This window comes from Manis javanica, chromosome 7, assembly GCF_040802235.1.
Source record: "Manis javanica isolate MJ-LG chromosome 7, MJ_LKY, whole genome shotgun sequence".
Classification (NCBI taxonomy): domain Eukaryota; kingdom Metazoa; phylum Chordata; class Mammalia; order Pholidota; family Manidae; genus Manis; species Manis javanica.
The window spans coordinates 69,018,105-69,042,912 of record NC_133162.1 but is presented as its reverse complement, the minus strand read 5'-3'; the positions used below and the strand labels follow the sequence as shown (position 1 = coordinate 69,042,912).

The 24,808-nt window shown below is 38.1% G+C and overlaps 1 protein-coding gene across 6 annotated transcripts in view; it reads right to left on the bottom strand.

Annotated features, from left to right (window-relative positions):
- Nucleotides 1-587: 587 nt before the first annotated feature.
- The window catches only part of NRG3 (neuregulin 3), a 1,059,087-nt gene continuing 1,034,866 nt past the window's right edge, over nucleotides 588-24,808 (bottom strand). For 2 of the 6 annotated variants that reach the window (XM_073241095.1, XM_037003102.2), the window contains exons 7-10: nucleotides 14,730-14,863; nucleotides 10,290-10,460; nucleotides 5,097-5,168; nucleotides 588-4,853 (exon numbers count right to left, since the gene is read on the bottom strand). In XM_073241095.1, coding sequence (XP_073097196.1) covers nucleotides 4,346-4,853; nucleotides 5,097-5,168; nucleotides 10,290-10,460; nucleotides 14,730-14,863 — 885 coding nt within the window. In that variant the 3' untranslated portion in view covers nucleotides 588-4,345. The remainder of the gene's footprint in view (nucleotides 4,854-5,096; nucleotides 5,169-10,289; nucleotides 10,461-14,729; nucleotides 14,864-24,808) is intronic. The other 4 variants (XM_073241098.1, XM_037003105.2, XM_073241096.1 and 1 more) reach the window with 3 other exon arrangements.

The window sequence follows — 24,808 nt, the reverse complement described above, 5'->3', positions numbered from 1 at the left end:
TGGTAAAGGTGGGTATCCATCCCACTTGACTTCACTTCAGCTCTTCACTAGAGCTCAGTGGACACAAGAAAGGCACCTATTTAGGCACCTTTGGGAGAAGCTATGGCTAAATTTGTAAAAAATATGTTTTAAACCATTATACACTACAGGGACAGCAGTCATAGACATCCATAGTTTAATCTTCATTCTTAAAAGATAATCTAGCAGAGATTTTATTCCAGGTTCTTGTAAATTTTCCAACCAAAGGGCATTTCTGCTTATCTAAGAAACAGAAAGAACTGAAAAATGCCCATATTATCTAAATGTTGCCAAGCTGGCACATTTCTAAATAATTTGATTTCATTGGCATTCCATGGGGCAATCACTTTAATATACATATATTTTATATATACATATGTTTATATATGTATATATGTGTATGTGTGTGTGGTCACAGGAGAAAATAGATTATTATAAGAACAACAACATGGATCTTAAGGAATGAATTTCTTCCTTCACCTTCACTATTTCTTTAAAAGGGAAAGAAAAAAAAAGAGGAAGAGATAAAGCTTATTCAAAGGCATCATTTCCTACCACATGTTGGGATGCATTTAAAATTGAGAAGAGTCCAGAAATATTGTGCTGGTCTTTCCTAGATGAAGTTTAAATTTCTGAAGACTAAAGTACAAATACAGTAGAGACATGCTACCATCAAATATGTTGCAATGAAGCTATAGAATTGAATAATAAAAAAGTATTCTTTATATATAAAATGTTTCCCAGATTCTAAAAGGTCAAATAAAAATCCCACCCCTCCTGCTGTGTTCCTAGGTTTACTAAATACTCATATGCGAAATGTTTCACAGCGCATGTCTCAGGGCCCTCTTTTCCGGTTTACAGGGCTGGAATCCAAGGAACCCCCATAGCCCCTCACTCAGAGAGGCATGGTTTCCTATAGCACCATGCTGCAGGATTGGTGTGAACGACTGCTGCCATACATCAAGCATGTTTGGTGGAGACCTGGTTATTGACAGGCCTTAGCCATGGTCACCAGGGACCTTGCTCAAATTGTAGCTGTCTTTAATCTGGAAGCCAGTGAGAATTCTCTTGAAGTCTGCTTGACCCTTCTCTTCTCTTTTTGGTAGGTCTGATAGGTTACTATCAAAACAGATAAATGTGTGAAGTCCTAAAAAACAGCACTGTTCCTTCTCCAGAAGACTTAGAAGAATATTGCTACTTAGACATGATGTAAATCATAGGAGATGTGATACAGTCACAAATATTTAGTCCTTAACCCATAGCAAGGTCGATATTGGACTAGAGTGTAAAACATAGAGCACTTAATAATGTACGTAGCAAAATGAGGAAGAAAATTGAATGCCAGTTCTCCAGCATGATTTCTGCTATTTCTCTTTAGAATACAATTGGTCGTGTATTTTGAACAGCAGGGTTCCATAGCAGTCACTGGCAAATTAAAATAACATATGCTTTATAAAAAAAGACATATCAGAAAGTGATCCAGAGTAAAAAAATAACGGATGACATTCATTCTTCAGTAAATAATGAATATTCAAATTCACTTAATCACAAATCTCCAAATAATCTATTCACATAATAAAGACAAGAAAATGAAGCAAAATTAAAAGCGTCTTGTAGAAAGAAGCACTTCTCTGTAGGCACATGAGCTTGAAGACAAGGTACCGATGGCTCCATGTGTCTGCCATGTTAGATCAACTGTGGAAGTCTTGATGCTATCAGCACTTGTCAGCTGGTGCCCAAAGATGTGCACTTTGGGCTTGGACCCTTTTCACAGGAGAGTTTCATATTCCAAAAGGAGATAAATGACCACTGAAATTAACCTTTAATATTTCTTCTTGTTGGAGGATTTTGCTTGGCTGTCATTTAGGAAGTAACTAGATCTCTAATCTTTACATTAGACTGCCAGTAAATTTGCTTAATGTTCATGCTCTTCAGAATGCACAAGGGTGTTTATAATCACATAATATATGATTCTACTTTAAAAAATAATAAGGGGTTGGATTAGGACTCAAGTTGATAGAAAATCTTCACTCTCTTTTTAGTAAATCATATATTAATTAACTGACTGTATACTCAGTTAATTACAGAGTATATATTATAACTTTCTACTCAGGTGAAGTCTGTATAAATCCTTTAGATAAGCAACAGGTAACATTTCTGTGAAAAAAACCCTAGAAACAAGATTGACTTCAACAGACTTGTGAGGCCTTTCAGTTAATGTTTGATAATTGTGACAAATTTCAACACAATAACATGTCATATATGCACCTAATGGGGGTTCATATATCTGTTAATTAGGAGCATCTTCCAAAAAATTTTCCAATGATACAATATTTTTTAAATGAGAATTAGATGACTTAGATATTAAAAATTAAACATAATCTTTTAAAAGTCTAACAATGTTGCCTCTATATTCAAAACAACAGAACAATAATAGAACAACTAATGAATACCACAAACCTTTTGTTACATGCAAAATGCATCTCTACCAAAGCATGTTCAACATTAGAGACCTTGACTTTCCACTAAACAGTATTGGTAAGAACACCATGTTCTTTCTTTTCCCTGCTGGCATTATGTCTGTTAGTAAAGAAGGTTCTCAAAGAGCAATTTTCTGTGTATTTTCAACAGAAACAACTTAAACTCAAATAAGAACTGTATGTATTCAATATTTGATTTAGAAATAGTTACATTTCCTTTGAATGGGATGTGAATCTTGCACAAGTAAATTTTAATCAAGGTTTTCCCAGACTGCAGTAAAAGAATCTGTTATATACTTTCAAATACTGTGCCTTTTTATTTAAAACAGTGTAAACATAACAACTCAACACCACCAATAATTGGAAAAAGACTGGTTATGTGAACACTAATTTCCTTGAAATGCCCCATGAAAGTTAAGGGTAAAGAAAACAGACAGATCTTCAGGAGAATTTTCAGTTCACCTTAGCAGTGGTAAAAATATTGCTTTATTCCAAATGAACATACAACATAGTTTACTGTTCTTTTGGGGGCTTTCTCTGAACTGAATAGTCTGGGCTTTGTGATTTCAACAATTTATTCCTTTCGTATTAACCAGAGAAGCCATGTCTTGGTCCACACTCGGTAGACTTGCTACAAAATAAATAATAATGAGGATGACGAGAAAGCAAGGGTGTCAATTTGATAACTAATTTGTGTAAATCACTTAAGTATGAAGGATTCGAAATAAACATACATCCTCAACTCGCACTGGTATCATTAACGAGCCAACAGTTGTTCCTTTCAAAAGTATTCACATCAGAAAGTGGTCCTGACATTGTCAAGAGTTTTATAGGACCCCACCATGCAAGTGACTTGGATTTAAAACTAACTGGACTTTATACTTAATGGAAAAATTTGAAGTGAACATATTTAAGAGGGAATTTTTTTTTCTGAATATTAGATTCCCTGATGTTTCAAAACAAATTTCAGCAAGCTTAATATGCACCCACATGCACACACATACGCACAATGACCACATGTGCATATAGCATACCAGTGCTCAAGTGAGCAAGCACACAGACACACACACTTGCACACACACGCACACGGGCACACGGACCGAGAAGGGCTCCTCTGGAGCCCCTAAACGATCTCAAAGAAAAACATTTCTATTAGCATGATTTTAGTGACACGACATTGTGATATTTTTGTCTCTTTTTTCTATAATAATTTCACATCTTCCTCTGAGATTCTGAGCCTTCAAATTTCAGAGGAAGTTGCACGTAAGAGTAGCTAAGATTGCCCCCAGTTCCCCCCTCTATCTGCTGCCTTCCTTCTCCTTCTGGAGTTTGTGTGCCGTTCTTCAAAAATTAAATAAGGAACACTACATTTGTTGACATGACAAAACCTGTGATGAGGCTGTCGAGTGAGTAGAAATTTAGGGGTGGGAACTGGCAAGCCAAATGGCAAGGGCCGCCTGCTCACGGGCACTTCTGCCCGCCAGAGACAGCTCATCTCTTTGAAACCGCTAACTGCCAGTGCTTTTTTATGAGGACACTGGCGCTGTGGGACTGAGGGTCTGAATTGCCCACATCTACTAAGAGCCAAAGAGGACTGTGTTGGGACTAACCGAAATTGTATTGAGAATTCTACCCAAAAGCTTGAGTTGTAAGCTTTATCCGTCCTGAAACGTTTCTTTCCCTTTAAAAAAATATTTTGTTAAAAAACAGTATGGTATGAGGGCGATAGACTATTTGGTTTCTTCTAAGTAGATGCTCTTAAATTAATGCATATAAATAATTTGTATTTAATTTCCTCTCTTTCCTGTTGAGCAAAGCACAAAATGCACAGATTCCTACATCTCAAGTCACTTGGTCACTGCAGAGTCTCTTTGTATTTCGTTTCTTAAGACAAATTGTGCCTCGCGTTCTGATTTGGCCGTGGGACTCAGGGGGAGAAAGGCTGTGTTTTCACTCGCACTGTCTTCGGTTTCTACGCTGGCCAGTTCATAGTCTTCTGACCGCCTGGCATCAGTCAGAATTCGGATCTGCTCCTGGACAGTTTCTAGCAATATTTTCACTTCCTGTTGTTCTGTTATAAGACAATCGCTGACTGGAATACTCACATTGACAATATCAGTAGAGTAGGAGTTTTTGCACCATTTGATGCTTTTAACTTCAGAAATCCCTGGCATTTGCATGCAGGTTTCCTCCAGACCCATGGCAGGGATGATGGGCACAGAACTGGCCCTTGGAGATGAATATCCCATTAGGTCCTTTTGCTCCAAACTATTAAAATAGGAGTTTGTCTCTCTTGAAGGCAGTTGCATATTTATTGATGCATTTTGTTGGGTTTTTAAACCATTGGATGGATACCTGAAAAAAGAAACAAAGTGTGACCTATTGGGCTTTTTGCCTTGCTTCTTTAGAGCAAAATTCAGTCAACAAAGCACTTCCACATGCACCATCTCACTGAATTCTCACAGCAACCCCATGAGACGGATAATACGTTCCCAGTTAAACAGAGAAGTAAACTGAAGGTCAGATAGGTGAAGTGACTTGCCCAAGGTCACACAGAAAATAAGTGACAGACTGAGACTCAAACCCAGATCTTCTTACTTGAAGTCCAGGGATCTTTCAACACACCACAGCTGTATAGGCAGGTGGGATATAGTCTTCCTGACCTCTACCCTAGAATACAAAGTAAATGGGGATTGAGCAGGTAAGTGTGGCCGTGCCACAGTGACAAACAGGAAACCCATAACGGCATTACTCCACTCCATCAACTTGACCGCCCTCTCAGCCCGGGTTAGTCCAGCAGACATGTTGTGGCCACACTAGCTGGAGGCAATCAGGAAGCCCGATATTAAGCATCAAGGTAATACAGTCCTGTTTTTCTGCTTTGCATTGACTTTAGGGGAACCAAATCCAATTTTCAGTGGCACTCTGCTCTGAAGGAACTGCCTCACTGCCTGAATGCTGAGCCTAAAAATGGGAATGGGAGACATACGATCCCTCTGCCTGCCGAGGAATGGACATGCAGTGAGCTCCACAGGGGGCCTCTACCAATCTAGCAACTTTCCCTACGTGGTTTCTGGAGCTAAGCTACCTAATTCATTGGTACATGCAGACAATTGTCAAGAATGCCCACATGCCATTCTGTCTTTTAAGTATGCCAGAATCTGGCTTAGTGTCCATATTGCTTGTTCAGAAACAGTGAATTTTCCACTGCTTCTGAATTTTTCAGGGGCAGAAAGTGGTTCAGGTACAACATAGATTCACAGAAATGTGGCCTGGCATCTTGAACAGTAGTTTTTATTCTATTTCTCAGTTATTTGTCCTTAACTTAAATGCTAAACATGAAAATTTAAGCATAATCTAAACATATCCACCCTCTATGCCGTCAATCTCATTCCCTTTGCCTTAAATTGTAATGTAAATAAAATCATGTTTGTACATGGGAAGAATAATTGCATTAAAGTGTGCTGCCTATTAAATAGAAATCTTTATTATAAGGACACTATGGGAACATTTTAGAGATATGTTTTTCCACCAGATGGTAAGAAAAGATGGGGAACAAATTAAAGTGTCTTTGTAGTCCCATGCTCCCTCACTCTGCCTAGTACAGAGTTGGCAAGTCAGTAAATCCTGATTGAATGGATGTACGAATACATGAACCAATCTTCAGGATAAATACTCCCTTTATATCCCAGTTAATATGCATTTCAAACATGGTAACAACAGATTATGTGTGCATAGTGCTTTCAAAAAGCACTTGCACCTCTAATTACATCATTGAATTTTTTTAAAAAACAGCGTGGTTTATCATTATCATCCTGCAATGGATGAATAAACCGGACTTAGGGGTATTAACATGACTTACCCCAAATTACACCTTCTGTAAGCAGCAGCGGAAGAAGTTAAACCCAAGTTGTCTTAATCGTTATTACCAAAGCCAGAAATGAGTGGGCATCCCACGGAACCCTAGAACATCTTTTTGGGGATATAGATATGGTAACCTGTTCAAACTGTATAGCCAGTATCAGGAAATTCTCTGAGGAATCTTACTGTTTTCTCTTTAGATCATACTGAAAATCTGATCCTAAAGGTGTGATCAATGAATCAATTTTGACAAGAAGAAAGCAGATGGGTTTCAGGCTTTTGTTCTGTCTCAGCACCATCTGGCTGGCATCAGACATACATTAGTATATATGAAGATATGGAGTATTTGCCTATCAAAGTCACCCATGGCACAGAGCCAAGAAATACTAATTAGGGTAATCATAGTCCACATAGATATCATCAGGGTATATCAGTGGGTAGAATCTAATAGGTTGAAATATGATGATGACAGGTGCAAATTCTTATGCCAGGGTCTAAATTTATTTTTGTAAAGTTTTTAAATTTATTGTTTATTATTTGTAAAAATATTAGTTAAAGGGGTAAATATCTGAGAGGATTTAGCCAACTGTAGCTTCAGGTCAACAATGTAATGTGACTAAGAAGTGATCTAAGACAATTCCAGCCAAACTTGGAGCAGTCTTCTAATATGCCTAACTGCTGCACGCAGGCCTCGAATGAGAAAGAGGAACTGAGATTGACTTACACGTCACCTCACAAGGCAGGCATGAGACGCGTGGCTGGCAATAACTGAAATCTAAAATGTCACCATACCATGGAGATGTGCTTTGAACAATCAGAACTCTCCAAAATATGATTTTGTTCTGGATCAGATGTGATTTCAAGTGCCAACGCTATTACATGCTCTGGAATCTTAGGCAAATGGCAGCCTCACTTAAATTTTTTCACCAATTAAAACAATCAGGTCCTAGTACCGACTGAGGGGGACTGGTCTGAGGACTAAGTGAAGCAGTGCTTCTGCACTCTCCACCTGGGGCACACTGGTAGTCCTCACTTCCTTCCCTGAGGTGCTGCAGGTGTCCCAGTACCAGCATTTGAGCAAAGTTACATTGTAACTTCCAGAAGTGTAAGTGAGAGGTAAATTTCTAATATGATTCTGGATTCGAAGACACGCAGAGTGCTCTGCCCTTTAAGAGAACACTGACCCTTCGCAAGTGCGGTCCATGAGTTTGTCGCTCATTGACTGTAAAACACCAGGTAGAACAGTCCTTCCTCGATTCCTCTCCAAGGAAATCGCACTTCACTTTTAACTACGTGAGTGGAAGCATCCTTTTAAAGATGAATGATTTCAACAGTTAGTCACTTGGTTTGGTTTCTAGGGATTCAGAGGTCAGGACAAAGCGTTTGTATTCCCTAACGGGACCTTTAGTCCCACTTCCTGGTGCACATGGCATTAGAATGAACTGGAAGGAGTCCACTTTTTCCTCTGGAGCCATACATTAATAGATTCTGTTTACACATCATGGCTCACGAATGTGATTTTTTCCCCATTCCTTTCCAGGTTTTGTGGTTTATTTAGTCAGAAAAGCCAGTATGCAATCTCAGTTCTTTTACATAGGATATGCCACACTGGGCTTAGCTATGTAAACTCCGCTCTCTTTAGTATGTTCATCTACAAAACTGCTGAAGGATAACTGAAGTATGTAAAGTTGCGAGGTAAGTGAGAGACGCTCAGCGTATTTGGATCCCTTCTACTTTGAAGATGGCAATCTAACTTTCGTGGTTCTAATTCTTGCTGTCTAGCATACTAATGCATTTGTGTGATTTGCTGGACCTAACTCTGTTCAAAGCTCTCTTAGCCATGGCTACGGTTGTGCCCGATTCAGCAGAGAAAAGGCTCCTGCAGGATCCCCTCTCTGCCTCATTCCTTCCTCAGGCTTCCCTAAGCTGTGTGCTGGGGTCAAGCTGGATGGAAGCTAGTGCTGAGGAGAGAAGTCACATACACTAGGAGCCTAACTGGCAGACAGCGGCCACATGCTTGATAAACAAGCAGCAGATGGCTGATGGCTCTTGCAAATTCATTCACTCCCCCTCCAGGCTAGGGCCAGATTTGAAGAGAGCCTTTAGCTGTGAAATTCTATTACCAATCCCATTTCCAGTCCAGAGAGATGGTCAGTCCCCCAGGAGTGGAAAATAGCTGTTTTTCAAGAACTGAAAATGAGATTGCTCCCTGAGATTCACTGTGCTGAGCACATAGTGACTTATACTTAGAGTCACCATTTATCAACATCAGGTGCATATCACACACAGGAAAACACAAGTGGCCAAACAGCTGGAGAGAATATTCCAAACACAGTGATGATTGAACCAAAACAAAACTACCACTATGCAGACAATAAGTGTAAGTCTACGAGGATGTAAAAGACACCACAGTGTCCGAACATGCAATGGGAATCTCTGAGCCTCTGGCCTGGCATAGCCTCAGAACATCCAACTGGGCCAACATGGAACGATAGCCATTGCAGTGCCCAACAGAAAGGATAGCACGGGCTGGGTTCTCTCTCACAAATTCTCTGAACTTGATTTCACTTCACTTATTCTCACTCTAATAGTTACCCCAGCAGGAGGTGGGATGGATATATATATTTATATATGCAATATGGATATGCTGCAAATAATATAGATATATATTCCAAACTAATAGACATTATATATACAGAATATATGTATTCTTAGTCAACAGACATAATTAGCAATTTAAGATTCACTACCAACAACTAGTGATTCAATAATTAGTGACTCAGGAAGAAAATCAATTATGGAACATGATGAATTATAATTTTAGGCTAAGGGCAAGCCCCTATTTCTGTGATAGACCTGCTATGGCCCTTGCCTTCAGCTTGATACAGACAGTCTAGAAAAATCATCCAGGCCAAAGCAGCATTGAAACTTGGCCTGCCTTATCCAGACGTACAAAACCTAGGTGCAACAAGAACCTGACTTGAGTGAGGGAATGGGTTCCTGAAAGTTCTGGAGAAAATCTGATTGCATTGCTCTTGACATTAATAATTCTATAAGAGTTCCTATGACAATAAATGCTACTTATACTTCTCTGCTTACGAAGTATCAGGCACAAACTCTTTACACACATAATTTTTTAAAAACTTGCTCAATAACTCTCAGGAGGGCTGGTATTATTTTGTTCAACTTATAGATGAGAAAACTTAAGCTCAGATGAGAAAGCTTTCTCAAATGCATACCAATAGTGAGTGGCAAAGATGAGATTTGAACTCCAGTCAGTTTAAGTAAGGGCTGTGATGTTTGAGCTTTTATGCCAATTAGGTAAATGGTGGCTAAAATTCATCCTACCCTCCACTCACCATGCCAGGAGCCCTCTGAGGGTCTGTGTTCACTCAGGGAAAGGACACCTTTTGCATTGCAAGGATTAGCAGCAGCCATGGTGCCCAAAGCCCACCTTTGGTACTTGCACCATAAATGAACCCAATGATCTGAGTTCAGCAAGTTGCACTTCGACAGTGTGCTTTCAGCATTGACTGAGACCTATTACTCTTTAGGGTATTCTGCACAATACTGAGAATTAAGGAAATTTTCATAACTAAGGAAGAAGGAACACTTCAGACCTCCTAAGACATCTCTATATTTTAAAATCAAAGACAAATTCCCAGTTTTTATAGCAACTATATAGTAACATAGTGCCTAGGCATCTACACACTTACTTTCTTCCTAGTGCTCTATTTCTTGCCCATACAAATCTATTTCCATTGTACCTATTCTTTTACGTTAGTTTACCTTTTATGGAACAAAGGAAAGTAAGCATAAATAGCCAATTAATGATGAAATCAATGAATAAAACCCTAGAAACATAGTAACTCAATTTCAATTTACAGCTTTAATAACACCCTCCCTAATTCCATTGTTTTTAAGACCTACCCTTGGCAAGGTATCTTCTCCTGGTCTGGGATCCTTGATTCCTCAAGTTGCTGATATGCTGGTCCCACGATTCCGCCCATCCTACTTCGAGGTGAAGGGGGTGTCCTTCTGAAGGCATTCCTGTGGGGCATACCACTCTTCTGCCCCGGGCTACAGCAAGAGGAGAGACTCCTGCCAGAGCAAAAGGAAACCAACAAATTGATCATAGCAATGCCCTCACAGGTGGCCATTTAGACTTCTAGCACTACATTGGCACCCCCGATGCTCAATGTTCTGGGCAGGCTCCATTCATGACTGCATTATATATATGAGGGCATCAGAGGTGGCCGAATTCATTTTACCCTTGCAGAGACTGAGACCAGGAGAAGTTCCTGTGTTTCTGGCTTCCCACTTTGGAGCAATGGACTAAACTGCCCCTTTCTAGACACAAAAAAGAGGAGTATAAGGAACTTTAAAATTCCTGATTCCCAACTTCCTTCAGTATGCAAGTCATAGTGCTGTTTCTCTAATAAAAATAAAACTGGCTTTGTTATTAGACATTGACAGGAACTAAACACAGGAAGCCCTGAAGGGATTTATGGGAAAAATTTCACTTGTGTTAGTGGTAGAATAAACAAACCTTATTTAGCTGGCATTCTCTCCTTAACATATGTGTTAAATTCCAGCTTGTTATCCCAAACTTTCATCAGTCCTGAGAAACTAAATTTTCTTTCGAGTTTGCTTTTAACAAACATGTGGTTACATATTTCACTTGTCATACATACAAGTACGCAAATAATCATATGTTTACAGATGCCATCAAAAGCAAAAAGGTCTAAGTGGGTATATGCCTTAGGTGAGATCCTACAGAGTTCATGTAAAACAACAAAGAACGGACCTGTACCAAAAACAATTGCTAATTTGGCTAATTACCTACTCCAAATCCATTCCCATTCCCCCCCACACCATTGAATTTACCCTACAGCCATGCAGATTGGTGAGGAAAACTGTTTCTTTGTGGATATTCTTTGCGGAGATGTCAGTGTATGTGGTCAAACTGATTCTGCAGTGTTCAGGTTTAGAATTTAGCAAATTTAGAATTTTGTGCTGCATTCTCATTAACTCTGAAAATACCAATAAAACCATACAGAGAAAGATGAAAAGCATTTTCAAAATTTCAAAAACTATCAAGTTCCCCAAAAGAATTTTACCCATATCACCAATATTATCTGGAGTTCTATAACTTTACCCAGCATTATCACTGCTACTTCCAATTAATAAATGCAAAACAAAAATTCTCAAATACTATTAGGTCAGAGTTTGAGAACCTGACATTTGAGGGCTAGTGGCCAGTTTGCTGGTCTGGGTGACTCCATATTCCTCAAGCTTCCTGAATTTGTGCAAACAGCAGGCCATACCTGACAACATTATTATACCTTCATTCTTTATCATAGATATTTCTGGTATGCTGAGTCTGAAAGTGCCCAAAAAGGGACCTCTAGTTAGGTTGCTAAGCCAACAAGTTAAAGGAGTTCTGTAATAGCTCATTTTTCCCCTCCCTTCCAGTTTTTCTATATACCATCCAATGGCAATTATGGAGTCCCTGGGGTACGCAAGCTTAGTGTTAGAGTTAACTGCATCTGGGTGTGCATCTCAGTGTGGCACTGGGTGGGGAGGTGCTTGCACTAGTCAGAGTCCTGGAGGGAAAGAAATGGCACTCGATATTGGGTCATTTGGGGAGGTTTTACTATTTACAAAGATGTGTTCGAGTGTTTGAGAAGAAAAAAAGCAACACAAGCTACTGCACATCAGGCCAGCAACAATGGGAAGCTGTTACAATTCTTGTGACTGAAGGAATGTGGGGAAGGGGTGCTTCCCAGAATGGAGAAAGAAAGGTGTTGTGAGAAGAGGATCATCTGGCAGGTACTGTGGCCCCAGGAAGAGGCAACCAGACAGGAAAGGAGGGGGCAGACATGCCAGGACTTCAGGCTCCTCCCGCCTCTCCATCTTCCGCCTATGCCACATACTGAACCAACAGCAGCCAGATGACAAGGAAGCCTGCTGCCCTCCTAGTGTGCAGGGCAAGGTAAAGACTTGATATGGGTGCGAGGGGTGCAAAGGAGAGGTTCCTGCATCACACTGAAGGATTTTCACAGGATGGCTACTGGATTAAAAGAAATAAAGGATGCGAAATATCTAGCACTGAGTCTGGCACATAGTAGTGGTACAACACAGTGAATTCCCTGATTTCTCTGCTACGATTGACAACTCTGAGACTTACTAGTCACTGGAAACCCTCGACTTGTTTCACTGTAAAAAACTTACTATGTATTGTCTATAAAGAAGTTATATAGCCAAAATATAATGCAGTAAGGATGACATGACACAACAGATTTCTTCTTCAAAAAGGAAAACTTTTTTTGGGGCTAAACATGAGAAATAATGGCTTTGAATTAATAGCTTTGTTTCATAGGGGACTTATGCAAATTAGTTGTATTTGCAGTGCACAAAAAGAAATAAATTATTCATAGCTAGCTGAACTGTCACAACACCAGAGTCTACCAGAATGAACTACTAACCCATCTTATAAAACAAGTCTATACCTATTGATCAATCAGGTATTCAAGCCGTCTCACCCAGTGGCATTCAGGAAGTTAAGGAGCAGTTTGCACAATGTATTAATCAGTGACCAGGGTATCAATCATGAAAACGCTGAGGTCTACTGCATGTTTTACAAAACAAAAGCTATGATATATTAAACTATAATTTACAAAGTTCTAAAAGCACTTTATAAATCAACCTTTGCCTGTCTATCAGGGTGTGACGCATGCCAGCAAACACTGCAATGTCATTGAACTAAACAAAAAGGAAGTTCTCTCAAAAACGTCCTTACTTTATTTGTGAGTCATTCCTCAAACCATAGGAGAAGCCAGTTTAGGAGGGGGCATATCAACAGACAAGGAACAGGGCTAGGGTGTTGTGTGCAGCTAAAATACATTAAAAGCTGCAATTATTTTTTATCTCAACTTTAAAACATTTATAGCATAATATAGTGCTAGAACAATATTGTACACATTTATTATTTTACTTGACTGGATGAAATGCCACTTAAACATGTGTTACAATCATCAGGGGAAAATACTGTTTTGGAGAACATATTCATCTTCTAAAAGGCTGGTAATTCCGGACTTATTTCTCTAATTAAAAAACGTCCATTAGGTCCAGTGAACCGAAATGCTCTTTTCACAGGCAACTATCTATAAATGCTTCAACTGATATAAACCAAAACTTGCAGTTAATAACTCAAGCAATTATCCAGTAGGCAAGCATATTTCAATCCTGAAGAGAACATGTTTAAAACATTTTTTGAAAAAAGTTAGCAAACCCTTGGTATCTCAGTCTCTACTCATACAGAATAACAATAAAAAGCACCAGTATTGAGGATTACAATCAAGAGTGACTGAAAAACCTTATAGGAAATGTGGCCAGCATCAAGAATATCCTTTTTTGAGACTCACTGAGAGGCAAGGGATAAGACAGTTCCCTTGTATGCATGTTTCTGTTGTGGTGGTTTTCAAATCATTGCCTAGATATGTGACAATCAAAGGTCAACACATTTATCTTTCATTGCTGGGACACCTGTTATTTTTTACCTTTTCTTTTTTAAAAATTATCTTTCATAATTAAAAAGTTAAATACTGTACTTCTTATTTAGAAAAAAAAGCTTAAATTATTGGACAACTTCTGTAAAGATGGAGGACATACATTTGGGTGCTCATAAATATAATGTCTCTTCTAACATTACTCCCAAACTTCGGCAACTGGTTTAAAGCAAAGACTTTTAGTCTTTGGAGTTCCAGATTCCTTATGTATAAAACACAGCATGTGACTAGGAGATGCAGAATTTCTTCAGCCTCAAAATATCATGAAATTTATAAGATAATTTTATTTTGGTTTCTCTCCCAAAAAACCAACTTCTACAATCAGCTTGTAAGGAAGTGTCACCCCACTGATAACAACAGAAGATCTTCTAAATCAAAGGAGAAGATTTGCGAGGCTTCTTCCCCTACCCCGGATGTTTTCTTTGTGTGAGAAGCATGTTGGAAGTCCTGGAGTGTGTCATGTCAGCTGCCTAGAGAAGAATCAGTCATTTAATTTGCAGCCAGTTATAATGCAGGCTAGGAAAATCATAGTTATTCAGAATGCAATTGTTTCATTCACTGGTCTGTGCCTGCAGCTTTGATGCATGCTGTTAATAGTTCCTTTACGATTCTTCTAGGGGTATTGCTGGCTGCTGGTATCTTTGGGTTTACCTGCTGTGAGCTGCTGAAGCATCCACTCCACAGAGAACTACAGAAGTAAGAACAATCCTCTCTCCTGAATAATGTTGCCATTCCTTGGCATGTGTTGTTCAGCACTGTACACAATATGAGTGTGCCCATTCCCCCCATGACTAGCTACCTGTACCTGTGGTGTTTGACAGATTGGCTTCCTCTGTCAGCAGAAGGAACCTCTGGGAATGACTGGTGGCCAGCAAAACTTGACTCCATCATTTTCTCCAATGCAGTCATCGGATGCCTTTCCACCTTTGAATACTGTGGGAAATCACATACACAGAGTTGAGCCTTGTAAGTTATGAGAGGAAGGTCTGTAACACTGTAGCTATGTATTGAAAAGTCCAGTAACTTTTTCAGTGAGCACCTGATGAAGAGAATGATAGAGACACCATTTGCATCCCACTTCTCACACACAGAGTACACTCTTCCCTGCCTCCCCAAAACTCTGTGTGATTAGATAAGGAATCCCGAGTTTGTCTTCTCATGTCAATCTACACCCATAGCAAACTGTGCGTGACTGCCAAAAACACAGGTATGTTTCATTCAATGTATATTATTCAGAAAAGAAAACAATTAGTAGCTGGACTGCTGATAAGAGGGATCCAATAAATGCTTATTGAATGAACCTCATAACATCCTCAGAATTATTATGGAGGACATTGATCAGAGTATCTACTCACCACTCTCCAGGTTTCCCTCTTTCAGCCTGTTACCAGGTAATTACCATTTCTAATGAGACATCTGTGAGCATTTCACTCTTTATAGTTATTAACCCTTGGCTTCAGCTTTGACTACAATATCTCATAAGGCATGGGAGCCTGGAGAAAACCTATAGAGATGACACTTTAACAAAAACTGCGCCAAAGGAAATATCACATAGCATCTCAAACAGGCAGCAAATTCTCAAGTTTAACACTCCCTGGATATTTGGCACTTGAACAGGCAGCAAGGAATAGCAGGTTCCTCTTCTAGAAACTTCAGATGAAGTCTATCTTGAGAAATGACATTTTTAGAATGATAATCAATCTAGAGAGATTCTGAAATCTGGCTATTCTTATCTAATGCATGAACAAGAATTTCTCAGAAAAATAAAGACATATATGCAGTACATACATGGGAAGGTATATAAGAAGGCATTTATTGTAAATGGATGAAAATCAGAATAGAGAAAATTAAATTTCAAGAATATCTAGTAAAGGCAAAGATTAAAGAAAAGTAGAGCTGGTGTTCATTTCTTGAGGTACAAATTGGCAATATGTTCCACAATGCATACTTTGATCCAGAATACTACTTTAAGGAATTTGATTATTAATATAATTATAAAAATTCAAAATGATGTAATCACCACAGTATGGCAGTGGTATAATATTTAATTACAAAACAGAAAACCAACACAAAAGACAAACAACTGGAAACAATAGAAATGTCCACAAATGAATTCTATAGAGCCACTGAAAGAATAAAATCAAAGTACAGAAAAGCATGTATAATATGAATCCATTTGTATAAATAAGGGAAATGTACCAAACAGATACAGATATATTTTAAGTGTATGCATGTGTGTATATACATATATGTTTAGCTTTGTGCATATATATGCACACATATAAATATTGCATATGTATACATAAGTATATACTTCTGTGGGTGGTTTTTTTGCATAAGTATGTGCTTCCCATGCAACCATGCAAGGTGCAGAAAAAAAAAAGTAAAGTAAACCATCAATATGTCTTATCCTTGGGGAAAAGAATATAAGTGGGCAAGGGCTATGGAGACTGGGGAAAATGTCATACAACTGTAAGTTCAAAAACTCTAACTAAACATTTTCTTTTTAATTATTTCCAAAAAACCCACATTATGGCAATAATGACCATATCTTGAATCAGAATCTGTGTTTACACAAGATTTACAGAAGCTGGTCAGACTTCTTGCAAAATGGAGTAAATTGACAGGGATTGAAAAGAGGATATGGAAATAATTTGGAAAACATGGTTGTTTTCAACAATCCAAAACTACAAAGACCCAGAAAACAATGGAAATACTTTCATGTGTGCTTCTTTCTTGACTTGTTAAAGTTGTTTATTACAAACCATCCATGGAAAGAAATGAATAAACATGTTACTGAACTGTAACTAACATCCAGACATTTTATCTGATGTCCAGTTTCTTTAACAGACCTATTAGGGTTTTTTTTAGTTCTAATTTTTAATAGATTGGTTTAGAAGACAAACACATGCCTGTGTGTTTGCCTGGAAGGCTCAGAGAAACAAGTGAAATGATCTGGTGACATCTGTGACAAACTGTGGGAAGCCTCTGCTCTGCTCCTGCAAAGGGATATTGGGGAGATGTCAGCCGAGTGTTTCTGGAGCCTCCAGAATTTCTAGAGAACTCATTGAATCATTAAAAGTCAGCAACCTATTCATTTTTTTAAAACAATGTGTGTCAGAAAGCCTAATTCAGCCCTTGGGCCATTAGGGCAGAGTCTCCGCTTTGAATTAGACATTTAATCATTAGAACTAGGTTTTGTTCAAAATCTGGATGAAAGTTTTGAATAGATCAACTTCTTACTTGTTCTTCTTATTTATAGTGTTTATAATAGCTATTGTATTCTAATATTTTCTTTCAAATGCTTGGATTGTTATGATAACATACAGATGCTTTCAATTATAATATTTTGGTCCATTAACACCATTGTTGCCAAAATTTATTTATTTGGATTTTTTTCCTTTCTCTCACAGCCTTTATGAGAATCCTTTTCATTTCAGTGGTTGCATTTAACCTGAGATTCAGATTTAAATTGCTGGCATTTCTATCCAGCATCAGTTGAGACACAGGAACACATAAAAAACAAAAAACAAAAAATAAAAGTAATAATTTGCTAATTCTTCATACTAATATTCCATGTAGGTTCAAATAGCTTCCAGTTTGCAGTTCTGACAAGTAAAAGATATGGAAATCATCATTTCTGTCCTTACAATAAGAATATAATAAACAAACTGACAAAGATTATTCTATACCTATCAGATAACTGAGATTTCAGGGTAGATGACCACTCTGGAATCTGGAGAGACAAGTGAATACAGAGAATAGCAGTCAAGATCAGATCATCTACAGTACAATCTACCAGAACCATAAATGGTAGGAACACTTAGGTGATAATTTTAATAAGTTGTTGGAATGTGTATGTGGACTAGAATGAGAATAAAAATCATATGGAGGGCTACAGTTTTAGGGAGGATTCCCACATTTTCATGGGGTCTTAGCTCCAGAAACCACACCAAGTTCTGAACGAACCAAACAAGCAAGCACACACACACACACACACACACACATCACTTCATGTCTCTGACAAAGGAAAGGGAAAAGTAACCATTTTGAAATGCATGCGTGGTGTTCTTCATTACAACTGCCTCCTTTCAGTGTAAAGGGACTTTACCGAAGCCTTTTGTCAACTGAGGAAAGAGCATTTCCCTGACTCCATCCCCCTGTAGCCTTCCTGTCTCACATAAAGGGGGAAAAAGTGAAGAAACACTTGTGATGGTCACAGCCCAGGAATACAGGCCTGCTAAAAGTGTGAAATATGATCATAAGTGTGTAGATGAGTTTCCCTCCACCATTCTTTAACACCATCAACAGGGCTCCATAAAACACCAGTAGATTACAGATGAACAGTTGTTAAGACAGACTCTGTTTAAGGAGGAGTCCCAGGGAAACTCAAGATATGAACAGAGACAACAAAACAACACTAAAAGACTGTAAAGCCCTTGGCAGATACAGCTACAGCAAGCATTAAACAAAATCCAAATACTAGCCAGATTGGCACAAAACCTTACAGTAAAGGTGCATTTACCTCACTTTCTATTAATTTATTTTGTTCACCTTTTAACAAAACATTATAAGGAAAACAAAAACATTCTTGGAAAACAAGAAAAAAGATGAAGTCTGAAGAGACAAAGTAAGCACAAGAACTTGACTCAGGTACTATAGAAATGTTGGAATAACCAGACAGGGAATTTAAAATAAGCATGATAAATATGCTTAGGGCTCAAAAGAGAAAGGTGGACAGCATGCAAGAGTAGATGGGAACTGTATGTCAAGAGATGGAAACTCTAAGACATATTCAAAGTGTTAGAAATCAAAACATTAACAAAATAATGAACACATTTGATATGCTCATCATTGGACTGGACAAAAGCAAGGAAAGAATCAATGAGTTTGAGTATGAATCAATAGAAACTATCTGAAATGAAACACAAAGCAAAAACTGAATACATAAATAAAAGCAAAAAGGAAAAGAAAAACAGAAAAAAAAAGAAAACAACAGAAAATAATCTTAAAGAACTGGGGAAAATTCAAATGGTATGACATATGTATAACTGGAATACCTGAAGAAGAAAGAGAATGGAGCAGGGGAAATGTCTGTCATAATAATGGCCAAGAACTTTCCAAAATTGTTGACAAATATCAAACCACAGATACCAGAAACTCAAAGAACACCAAAATGCCATGAAGGACAAATACCAACAAATCTACACCATAGTTATCATACTCAAATTGTATTTTTTAAAAAGGAACAGAAAAGAAAGAAAGAAAAAACACAAATATGAAATGCTGGAAAAAAAAAAATACCCAGAGAAAGCAAAACCTGGCCTATAGGAGAAAAAGACTAAGAAATACAGTGGACTTCTAATCAGAAGTCATACAAACAAGAAGATTAAGAAGTGAAATATTTAAAGTGTTAAAAGAAAACAAACAAGTATCAAACTAGGGATATACCACAAGAGAAATTATCAGACAAATAAAAACTGAGGAGGTTCACCACTAGCAGACCTGTCTTGTAATAAATTTTCAGAGAAGTTCTTCAGGGAGAAACAAAACAATATAGGGCAGAAACTCAGATCCCCATAAAAAAAGAAAAATGTCAGAGAAGTAATAAGTGAAGGTAATACTTCATTTTTACTTTTATTAATAAATCAAATAGAAAAATAATGTTTGTTTAAAGCCTAACATATTGTGGATCTATTACATACACACATTGAATGACTGACAGTAATTTTATTTATTTATTTATTTTTATTAAGATATAATTGATATACACTCTTATGAAAGTTTCACAAGAAAAACAATGTAGTTATTACATTCACCCTTATTATCAAGTCCCCCCCCCATCGCCCATTGCAGTCACTGTCCATCAGTGTAGCAATATGCCACAGAGTCCCTATTTAACTGACAGCAATTTTATAAAGGACAAGAGAGAGGAACTGAGAATACTTTGTTTTAGAATACCTAAACTAACCATGAACTATGAAGTGTTACTTAAAAGTGGACCTTATTAGTTGTAAACGTGTACCTCAAACTACTTAGCAACCACAATAAAAACAAGTATAATTGATATGCTAGAAGAAGAGAGAAAATGGAATCATAGGAGATAATTAAAACCAGAGAAGGAAGAAATAGAAGAGAATGGAAGAAACAAAACATGTGTGAAGAAAGCAGTTATAAATATGGAACTTTAAATATGAATGGTCTAAATACACCAATTAAAAGACAGAAAATATTAGGATGGATGAAAAAAATCAACTATATGTTGTTTATCTACCTATGGATTTGAGTTAATAACAAGACATCAGAAGGGTTTCATTAATTGTAACAAATATACTATATTAATGTGCAAAGTTAATAACAGGGGAACCTGAGTATAGCATATTATATATGGGATTTCCATCCTATCTTTGCAACTTCCCTGTAAACTTAAAACTGTCCTAAAAAATAAGGTATGCTTTAAAAATAAATAAATAAAAAATATATTATTTAAAAAGCAAAAGATATGCAACAAAAAAATGAATCTAGTGACTAAAAGGCAGAATTCGGCCTCCCTTTAGTTCCCTGAGGAGGTGCACAGCATACATAATCCACTCAACAGAATGGTCTGCACTGACCCTCCTTAAAGGTAGTTTAACTGACAAGGATTATAGCCTTAGTACATTTTCTGCTCTACTCTGAAAGCATTTATTATGGTTCTTTCTAAAACTTACGCAGTTCTGTTCCTAGGAGGAGTTAAGATGGGCACAATTTTATCATAAGATATTATCTCCAGTGAAGTTTAAGTGCTCAGGCAGGCTGCCTGTCTGGCCTTCCCTATTACTGTACAGTGTTACAAAGTGTGACAGTTGATTCCATGTTCTTTCCTTGCACTCAAACAGATCTTGCCTTAGTGTGTGTGTACATGTTTTGTTAAAACCTCATTTGGTATGATGTGCAAAATCTCATTTTAATAGTGAAGAAGGAGATGCCACAGTCCATTCACCGGTCCTTCCAACATGAGCAGACACGATTACCTTTTAAACACCCACAGTGGCCCTGGTCTATAGTGTTACTTCATGGGGAAGCACTCATCCCAATTGGCTTCCCTGAAAGCATGCCTTTTTTTGTAGGTGATCCTGGGTACTAAGGGTGTCCACTGTTGTTCACACTATCACCTGCTTTGCTCCTGAGACATTATTGGTAGTTCACTGAAATCAACAGACCCATCAAATGAAGCAGGTGCCCCTTGGAAATAGAGCAAAGACCTTTCCAGGTCCGCCAGCATGCATGTAGCAGGAGTCAGAAGGTTAAATGGAAGCAGTGTCTGTGTTGGAAAGCCAGGCAGAGCTGATGATCACCCAGTCTGGAGCCAGAGACCATAAAGGCAGGAGGGAGGACATTTTTAAACCATTTTAAATGTCTCTCTCTCTACATTGCTCCCAGCACATCTATGTCTGCGTCAAAAAGTTCTTTGTTGCAAATGTGGCCTACGAGCTCAGAGGATGGTGGAAATGAGTATTTATGACATGTTTTAGAGCATGATATCATCTGGATCGCTAATGCAAGTAATTAAAAACAACTTGACCATTGCTGCTATTTTGAGAATTTTCTTACATACACCAGAGCAGGAACAACTGCAACAATTATAGTCACTTTAATACATTTCCACTGAAATAAAATAATATAGCTAGACACCCTTTCCAGACACTAGGTGCAATAGCACACCTCCCCACCCCCTACCACCCACCGTCACACCTTAACCAGACAACCCCTTTAGCTAAGGGGACTGGGCACATGTCATTTATTCTCTCTTCTCAGAGAACTCTTTGCTATTCCCTTTGTCAGGTTAATCTCCAGACCTTCCTTCTATAAGTTCTAAGAGCACTTGCACTCTTGGCTGTTAGCCTTGGCACAGTTGATGTGGGAGTGTCTGATTAAATCTACCACCTACAGTGCTAAGTAAGCACCTTAAAGTAGGTTCATTGTCATCTTATCCTTGGTCCTTAACATAGTGTCTGATACATACTAAATACGTAATATATATTTGAACAAATAGATGAATATGTGAACATCTAGTGAACCAGTGAGTTACAATTAGATATTTAAAACAAGAGACCTGGTTTTAGACTAGAATTATTCAAAATTAACTGATTCACCCTACAAAGAAATAACCTCTTCTGACCAACCCCCTTCAAACTATCTAATGACCTTTAACTCTTAAGACTTAGTTCAAACATCACCTACTTTGGGCAGCCTTTGCTGATCCCCCCAGCCAATTTTAGATGTCCTTTCCCATTCTCTGATAGCACTGTGACTTAAGGTATCTATTATAAAAAATATGTATATGCTTATGCATTTGTTTCTACAACTAGCCTGTGCGCTCCCTGAAGGCAGGACCCATCTCTTGTGTTTGTATTTTTTTAAGCTCTTCATGTAGTGCCCAACAAAGAAAACCATTCAATCAGCATTAGGGAATAAATGAATGCTTCTCTCTACCAATTATCAAGGCTGTGTTAGGCATTAAATTCTTATTCTTCTCTGTTAGAGAGATTAATGCAAATATTACCTTCCAATTATTTCTCATTGACCATTACTCCCATTAACCTATCTTTCCTAAGACGGTTTTTTTAAAAACACTGGGAGGGCATCTAATTTTGTTCCTTTACTTCTCCCTTACATACATTTTCTCTCGATTTTAAGAGAGAAGAATGGATTCTCTCTCTTTTTGATCCTGGAACCAGACTGAGAAGTTTCACTCTCTTGCCTGGTCTCGTGGTTATAAATCTAACCCAGCTCTCTCTCTCACGAGGGACACAGCAAACGAGGTCAGGTCAGGCCTTTGAAACACAAATCCTTCATTTGTAAATGTTGGTAAGGAGCTAGATGCTTCTAAGCATGGCCAGGGCTAGTTCTGCAGCCTCTGAGTTAAGTGTTTTCAGAGTTCCTGTTGCTTCTCTGGACTCAGTGTTTCACATCATGTTAAACGACTGTAAAGTGAAACCTTTCTCCATGAATGTTTAATGAACTTAAGAGAATGCTAGACGCAGACAATTCATTTGTTGAACAGTGCAATTTGCAAGGAATTTCAAGTAGTTAACCTGGGCTTTGAGATAAATTAAAGACAGATTTGCCTGATATGGTAAGCGAACAGAAAATCTTCCCTCCCGAGGTTTACATTGTACATACCTGGGTAACCTGTCACCCTCCATGTAATAGAAATAAGTGCCTGCAGTGGGAAGGTTGGTGATAGAACTGCTCTGCTAGGTGTTCAGGATTTCTTAGCGGACACATTCTACAACTTTAGCTTGGGCTCTGAACTTCCACACCATTCTTGGCGTTGGGAAGGAGCACTTTCTGTTGTGGGGGACTATCCTCTGCATCGCAGCATTATCAGTACTTCTTCCCTCTACTCAGAGGTGTCTGTAGCACCTTCCTCTCAAGTTGCAGCACCTAAAGTGTTTCCAGACTTTGCCAAATGTTCTTTAGGGGCCAAGGGCAGCCCGTCCCCAAGTATGCCGCTTTGGCTTGTTGGACGATTTTGGGCAGGAGGTTCAGTGAGACCCTACGCTCTTAAGAGATACTTTTACCCCTCCCCTAAAGACATAGAAATATCTAAATTGGGGTCTTTGCCAAATAAAGGTTATTACCACAGATAAATCTAATCTGAGTAACCCATCTGTATAGCAGGGCAAACACCTACTATCAGACATCTCTTTATTTCCCTGTGAATTGCCCTCCCCACTTTGAAGCCTCTGGCCCCTACCCTATTCTTTAGCTCAGGATGACATATATACCTCATTTTACCACTCTGGCTTTGAACCTCTCAGGTTTGTGCAGTTCCTGTGTGAATGATAGTAAATTGATTTTCTCCCGTTAATCTTCTCATGTCAATTTAATTCTTAGACAACCCAGAAGAACCTTGAACAGCAGAGTAAAAAATTTTCCTCCCTAAGAGTTCCCTGGGGCAACACTACTCCCTGTTGAGAACCACTAAGTCATAAAGATGGATTTGGCCCTCAGCTACTCACTAGCTGTCTGAGGGAGGTTAAAACTTTCTTAAGCTTTGAGCCCCATTTCTTCCTCTGCACACACCCCGTGGGTATAAATTAAACAGTTGTTAGTAGGACCAAATGAGACAATGTATTTATATTATTTAGCATGTTTCTATGTGCATGCACAGATGTTATTTGCTATTGCTAATATCACTATTTCATTTGCCATTTTTTTACAATTATCATTGATATTTTTCATTGTTATTATCATTATTAATTATAATTATTATTACAATCATTATTATTATCACTGATAACATCAGCTATTATCAGTGGTATTTCCTATAGCTTTTGCCAGAAGAAAAAATAGATAGACCTACAAAGGAAAAATATGGTCCCAAATTATCTTCAATACGCTTGCATTTTTACATGCATGCAGAAATTCTGAGCCACCCATCAGATTACTGCTTTCTCTAAGGCTGCGAGTGCTGCTTGGCCTCCAACCACACAGATGCCCAGACACTATCCTTATGTATCTTAAGTACAGCATTTAAAGCAAAGCAAATGTTCTTAGAATGTTCAGTTCCTTTTTAATGGACTATTGGTATGTATTCTCCACTACTATTTTCTCTCATACCATAGGGCATGACAAATTGCAGTCAAATTGTTACTTGGTTCTTTTAATAAAATTATTAGCAAGAATATCACCATATAGTTTACCAAAGTAGAAATCTGACTAGAAATACATGGGCAGATAATATATTATGTTCTTGAATAGTGAAATATATTTTTTAAAAAAGGAACAAGTCCCAAATGGAATAATTTGCTACCGCATGACAGCAAATTTGAGACTTAATTCCAATTTCAAGCTATTCCAGGCATGTGACCTTCTCAGTCAATCTGCAAT